We start from the raw sequence: 7,102 nt of genomic DNA, 5'->3' as shown, positions 1-7,102 counted from the left end.
TGTGTGTGTGTGTGTGTGTGTGTGTGTGTGTGTGTGTGTCAGCTGTCGTCACAGTTGGTCTGCAGCATTTCAACCAACAGCTGGAGGCTCAGCTCCGACACAAACTAAACTATGAACCACGTTGTACTTCTACTACATTATTCTACACTATACTACATTATACTACCTTTATCTGACAGTTAAATATCAATACAACTAAATATCATCAGCTAATTAATGATCATGTATAATTATAGATTATATAAAGCTATTAAAATGAGTTCCACCTTTAAAGGGTTCAACACAGTCATGTAATAATATACAACTTTACTTTTTGAAACTTTAACTTGTAACAGAGTATTTCTAAGCTATGATAATTTCTCTGTGTGTGTGTGTGTTACTGTCACTCTGTTGAGGATGTCGACCCTCCAGCTGTTGGCTGGAAACGCTCACTTCAGGTCTTTATTGGCCACAGGTGTGTGTGTGTATGTGTGTGTATGTATGTGTGTGTGTCTTTAAATAGTCTCTGTGAAGTCGAACTCTGTCGGAATTCGTCAGGATAAACAACACACACATACGTCTGCTGTCCACCTGCTGTGTGTGTGTGTGTGGTGGAGAGGTGTACATATACATATATACAGTTGTGTGAAAAAGTGTTTGCCCCCTTCCTGATTTTTTATTTTTTTGCATGTTTGTCACACTTAAATGTTTCAGATCATCAAACAAATTTAAATATTAGACAAAGATAACACAAGTAAACACAAAATGCAGTTTTTAAATGAAGGTTTTTATTATTAAAGGGGAAAAAAAATCCAAACCTACATGGCCCTGTGTGAAAAAGTGATTGCCCCCCCCTGTTAAAACATAAATTAACTGTGGTTTATCACATCTTTAGAAAGCTGAGTTGAATTTCTCTAGCCACACCCAGGCCTGATTACTGCCACACCTGTTCTCAATCAAGAAATCACTTAAATAGGACCTGCCTGACAAAGTGAGGTAGACCAAAAGATCCTCAAAAGCTAGACATCATGCTGCGATCCAAAGAAATTCAGGAACAAATGAGAAACAAAGTAATTGAGATCTATCAGTCTGGAAAAGGTTACAAAGCCATTTCTAAAGCTTTGGGACTCCAGCGAACCACAGTGAGAGCCATTATCCACAAATGGCGAAAACATGGAACAGTGGTGAACCTTCCCAGGAGTGGCTGGCCGACCAAAATTACCCCAAGAGCGCAGCGACGACTCATCCAAGAGGTCACAAAAGACCCCAGAACAACATCCAAAGAACTGCAGGCCTCACTTGCCTCAATTAAGGTCAGTGTTCATGACTCCACCATAAGAAAGAGACTGGGCAAAAATGGCCTGCATGGCAGAGTTCCAAGACGAAAACCACTGCTGAGCAAAAAGAACATAAAGGCTCGTCTCAGTTTTGCCAGAAAACATCTTAATGATCCCCAAGACTTTTGGGAAAATACTCTGTGGACTGACGAGACAAAAGTTGAACTTTTTGGAAGGTGTATGTCCCATTACATCTGGCGTAAAACTAACACGGCATTTCAGAAAAGGAACATCATACCAACAGTAAAATATGGTGGTGGTAGTGTGATGGTCTGGGGCTGTTTTGCTGCTTCAGGACCTGGAAGACTTGCTGTGGTAAATGGAACCATGAATTCTGCTGTCTACCAAAAAATCCTGAAGGAGAATGTCCGGCCATCTGTTCGTGACCTCAAGCTGAAGCGCACTTGGGTTCTGCAGCAGGACAATGATCCAAAACACACCAGCAAGTCCACCTCTGAATGGCTTAAGAAAAACAAAATGAAGACTTTGGAGTGGCCTAGTCAAAGTCCCGACCTGAATCCGATTGAGATGCTGTGGCATGACCTTAAAAAGGCGGTTCATGCTCGAAAACCCTCCAATGTGGCTGAATTACAACAATTCTGCAAAGATGAGTGGGCCAAAATTCCTCTACAGCGCTGTAAAAGACTCATTGCCAGTTATCGCAAACGCTTGATTGCAGTTGTTGCTGCTGAGGGTGGCCCAACCAGTTATTAGGTTTAGGGGGCAATCACTTTTTCACACAGGGTTATTTCCCCCTTAATAATAAAAACCTTCATTTAAAAACTGCATTTTGTGTTTACTTGTGTTATCTTTGTCTAATATTTAAATTAGTTTGATGATCTGAAACATTTAAGTGTGACAAACATGCAAAAAAATAAGAAATCAGGAAGGGGGCAAACACTTTTTCACACAACTGTATATACTGTATATGTATATGTATATACATCACTTCCTGTCTCTGCAGCCTCACAAAGATGCTCTGTCTAAATGTCACATGACAGTTTCTATCAGGACTATCAATGATGAAGAGAGGTGTTGTTGTTGCAGTATGGTGCCTCTGCTGGGACAAAATGACACATCAGTGGTTTATACACAGTTTTTAAGTAGTACTCATTATGTATTTGTATTATTATTATTGATGCATCAATGAGTTGATCTCCTAAATGTTGCAGCTAATAAAGGAGCTCATTATAGTTACTTTATATACTGCTGCTAGTTTAATAATAAAACATTATTATTAGTTTTATTAGATTAACTAAAGCTGTCCGGAGCAGTAAAAAGTACACCATTAATCTGTGAGATGTAGAAGAAGAAGAAAGTATCAGAACACAGAAGTACTTGATTAAACTTCAGATCACCTCGTGACTCTAGTCTGATGGAAACATCTCGTGTTTTCGCCTGAAGGACAAAAAGTAAATCTGATGAAGCAGAGAAGAAAAGAAACAGCAGCTCCTGTTTCCTGGGGAAAGATTACAGCGTCGCTCCGATCACACCGCTTCCTCTGTGAACAACATGGGGCAGACTAATCTCTGGACACTCTGCTTCCTGAGGGGAAAATATGATGTCACACACACACACACACGTTAGCATTGTGTCGGCAGTTCAGGTGAAGGTGCTGAAAGTAGTTGAACTACAGAGTTTAGATGTTGGTTCATCTTGGTTTTTGTTGACACCAGAATTGACATCAGAGGGTGGAGCTAAGAACAACCAAACACTGAATAAAACATTTTTAAGACCGAAATGCTACAAATACGAAGTGAAAACACACTAAAGAGTTAAAGTTGTAAAACGAAAACACGGACAACTCTCTGGTGTCGACCTGTCCCCCCCGCCCTAAAGCATACCCTGCTTTATGGTCTATTAGAGACCTGTCAATCACTGTGTAGCCCCGCCCTAAAGCATCCCCTGCTTTATGGTCTGTGTGACTCTAAATGGACCATAATGTACTAAATGAACATCATGCTGTATTGAAGAAGACTTGAAACTAGAGATTGAGACCATAAACTCATGTTTACAATGTTTACTGAGGTAATAAATCAAGAGAGAAGTAGTCACTTTCTCATAGACTTCTATACAACCAGAGGAGTCGCCCCCTGGTGGACACTAGAGAGAATGCAGTTTTAACACATGAAGCTTTGACTTCACTTACAGAACGACTGCTTCAAACTGGATGAATGTGAGGCTCTCATTGGTCCGTTCAGAGCTGTCCAGCAGAGGAAACGTGTGTGTGTGTGTGTGTGTGTGTGTGTGTGTGTGTGTTCTGTATAAATCTGTTAAACAGAAAGAAAGAGTCATCAGACCAAAAGTTGGTTTTCATTTCAGGAACAGCTCAGAGTTCCCCTCAGATTCCTGTGAGTGTGCATGTGTTTCCTATTTAAAGTGACCTCATTGCTTCAGACCGGGGGCTGGATGACATCATCCTGAGCAGACCTCTATTTTCTCTATTTTGGCGAACAGGAAACCGGGTCGAAGGAAAAACCTTTTAAACCACCAAACGGTGAATTTTACCGGCTTCTTATTGGCCGGCAGATAAAACAGCTGGTAACCATGTTACTGGTTAACTGAGAGGTTAAACTAACTAACACCCCCCCGTCTCCCAGACTCTAAGGCCATCGTGGACGGGAACCTGAAGCTGATCCTGGGTCTGATCTGGACCCTGATCCTGCACTACTCCATCTCCATGCCCATGTGGGAGGACGAGGACGACGAGGACGCCAAGAAGCTGACCCCCAAACAGCGCCTGCTGGGCTGGATCCAGAACAAGGTGCCCCAGCTCCCCATCACCAACTTCCACCGGGACTGGAGGGACGGCAAGGCACTGGGAGCCCTGGTGGACAACTGTGCCCCTGGTAGGTCCAGGACCAGGACCCAGTAGTCAATCATTAGTCATTGATTAGTCAGAATATAAGACTCAATAATCTCTGTGCTGCCTTCAGGTCTGTGTCCAGACTGGGAGAACTGGGACCCCAGTCAGCCAGTGGAGAACGCCAGAGAGGCCATGCAGCAGGCGGACGACTGGCTCGGAGTTCCTCAGGTAACGTTCACCTGTTTCTGACCCTTTAATGCCTGGAACATGGGGGGTTATGAAGCCACGCTCACAAATATTAGATGAGACCAATCACAGAGAAGATTAAGGAATATTTGAGGGTTTTGTTTGAACTAACAAACTTAACGTTAAAAATATTCTGATTTAAATAATTTAAAAGAGAAAATTTATTATAAAAACTAAATAATTTAGCCGTGATTTTAGAACACTAGAGTCTCAAAGATTATTATTCACATAACTGTTGTTATATATTCTACCAACATGCAGCTCTTTACTGTGTTTCAGATCATTTTATACTTTGTTTCATTCTTTCTTTTGAAGCAAATGTAGAAAATTAATTAGAACCTTTGAAACATTTGAATGTATTAGTTGTATAAAACATTCCTTCTTCTCTGACAGTATGTTGGTGTTGTGTTGTCGCTCTGCTGTCGAAGCCGATCGGGTTTATAGTTTAGTTTTTTTATAGTTTAAAGTAGACAAAATAATCAAATAATACGGGAATCAAATGATGAAATATCCTGATTATATGTTTCATAATTAAAGTCAGAAGCTAACATCATGCTCAGCTGGAGTTTATAACGAGGTGGAGTTCTCAGGGCTCCGTCCTCGGTCCTCTTCTCTTCAACATCTCCATAATAAGGATGAAAAAACAGCATAACCGAACTTTTATTTTGAAAGGACAAGGTGTTATTGATGCTTTTACTTCAGCAGGGTTTTAAAAACCTCTTCCTGTTGAAGAACCTGTGTTTCCTCAGCGCTCCACGGTCACTCTGTGAATGTATCTCCAGGTGATCGCTCCGGAGGAGATCGTGGATCCCAACGTGGACGAGCACTCGGTGATGACCTACCTGTCCCAGTTCCCCAAATCCAAACTGAAGCCCGGGGCCCCCTTAAGGGCCAAGACACTGCACCCGAAAAGGGCCAAGGCCTACGGACCAGGTGAGGAAACCATTCGGCACCAGAGTCCCCCCAGAAACCCACCAGTTTAAGACTTTTATCATCTTCAAATGAAAAGCAGCTGTTTCTGATTTATAGGTTATGATTATTGAAGAATATGAATCCACCGACAGGATCGGTCCGATCTCTGGGATTCATGTCTGATTCAACTTCTTTTCACACAAACAATTAATCAAATCATGAATGAGTTGATTCACAGAAAAGACTGATCCATCGTTTCAGGTTTTTGGCCATTTGCTCTTGTTTCAGTCAAATGTTTCCAGAGACCTGAATGACGTGAAATAACCATTCGCAGAATAATATAAATATCTAAATAATCGAAATATCTAAATAATTAAATAATTAAGTAATTAAATAATTAAATAATCTAAATATCTAAATATTTAAATAATTTAGATAATCTAAATATCTAAATAATTACATAGTTGCATAATTGCATAATTACATAATTACATAATTAAATAATTTAAATAATACAAATCTTACAAAACTTATTTCAATTCTAAATTGAATTGAGTGATTCATTGTGTGACTTTCTGCTGTCGACATGGTCTTCTTCAGCTGGACCATGAGTTGCCTACTTTAAGTCTTCTTCGTCTCGTGTGTCTCAGGTCTGGAGCCTCGAGGGAACGTGGTCCTGAAACCAGCAGAGTTCCTGGTGGAGACGGTGGAGGCCGGACTGGGCGAAGTTCTGGTCTACGTGGAGGATCCAGAGGGACACACGGAGGAGGTGGGAACACACGGTCTCATATATATTATTATTAATATTTAATATGTATTCAGTCAAACACACCAAAGTGAACCACAGCTGAGAATTCTGGTGTTTCTGTGTCCTTCAGGCCCGAGTGATCCCCAACAACGACCAGAACAGAAGCTACTCGGTGGTCTACCTGCCCAAAGTGGAGGGTCTCCATAAAGTAGGACCCTCATGTTTAAATGATGTCTGGTCATGTGATGTGTGTCAGTCCAGTTTGTCCAGGTGGTTCAGGTCTTCAGATCTCACCAAGTCACAAACAAACAAAAAAAGCTTTAAGTTCCTGCTTTAGTTCCTGGTTTAGCTCCTGATTCAGTTCCTGGTTTAGTTCCTGCTTTAGTTCCTGATTCAGTTCCTGGTTTAGTTCCTGATTCAGTTCCTGATTCAGTTCCTGGTTTTGGTCTTGGTTTAGTTCCTGGTTTCGTTCCTGGTTTACTTCATGCTTTAGTTCCTGCTTTAGTTCCTGGTTAGTTCCTGGCTTAGTTCCTGCTTTAGTTCATGGTTTAGTTCCTGCTTTACTTCCTGCTTTACTTCCTGCTTTACTTCCTGCTTTAGTTCCTGCTTTACTTCCTCCTTTAGTTCCTGGTTTAGTTCCTGGTTTTGTTCTTGGTTTAGTTTGTGCTTCAGTTCCTGATTCAGTTCCTGGTTTAGTTCCTGATTCAGTTCCTGGTTTAGTTCCTGGTTTTGTTCCTGGTTTAGCTCCTGTTTCAGTTCCTGGGTTAGTTCCTGATTCAGTTCCTGGTTTAGTTCCTGGTTTAGTTCCTGATTCAGTTCCTGATTCAGTTCCTGATTTACTTCCTGATTCAGTTCCTGGTTTTGTTCTTGGTTTAGTTCCTGGTTTAGTTCTTGGTTCAGTTCATGTTTTAGTTCCTGGTTTAGCTCCTGTTTCAGTTCCTGGTTTAGCTCCTGATTTAGTTCCTGATTTAGTTCCTGGTTTAGCTCCTGATTTAGTTCCTGATTTAGTTCCTGCTTTAGTTCCTGTTTCAGTTCCTGTTTCAGTTCCTGCTTTAGTTCCTGATTCAGTTCCTG

At 41.2% G+C, this 7,102-nt stretch overlaps 1 protein-coding gene across 7 annotated transcripts in view; it reads left to right on the top strand.

The window, feature by feature from the left end:
• LOC116400791 (filamin-C-like) overlaps positions 1-7,102 on the top strand; it is a 42,122-nt gene that overhangs the window by 6,546 nt on the left and 28,474 nt on the right. For all 7 annotated transcript variants that reach the window (XM_031878845.1, XM_031878844.1, XM_031878843.1 and 4 more), the window contains exons 2-6: positions 3,917-4,165; positions 4,253-4,350; positions 5,151-5,301; positions 5,931-6,049; positions 6,159-6,236. In XM_031878845.1, coding sequence (XP_031734705.1) covers positions 3,917-4,165; positions 4,253-4,350; positions 5,151-5,301; positions 5,931-6,049; positions 6,159-6,236 — 695 coding nt within the window. The remainder of the gene's footprint in view (positions 1-3,916; positions 4,166-4,252; positions 4,351-5,150; positions 5,302-5,930; positions 6,050-6,158; positions 6,237-7,102) is intronic.

Source organism: Anarrhichthys ocellatus, unplaced genomic scaffold, assembly GCF_004355925.1.
Source record: "Anarrhichthys ocellatus isolate YVR2014 unplaced genomic scaffold, GSC_Weel_1.0 scaffold206, whole genome shotgun sequence".
Lineage (NCBI taxonomy): Eukaryota > Metazoa > Chordata > Actinopteri > Perciformes > Anarhichadidae > Anarrhichthys > Anarrhichthys ocellatus.
Note: the sequence above shows the minus strand (reverse complement) of the source record. Positions and strands in the feature narration are given on the sequence as shown.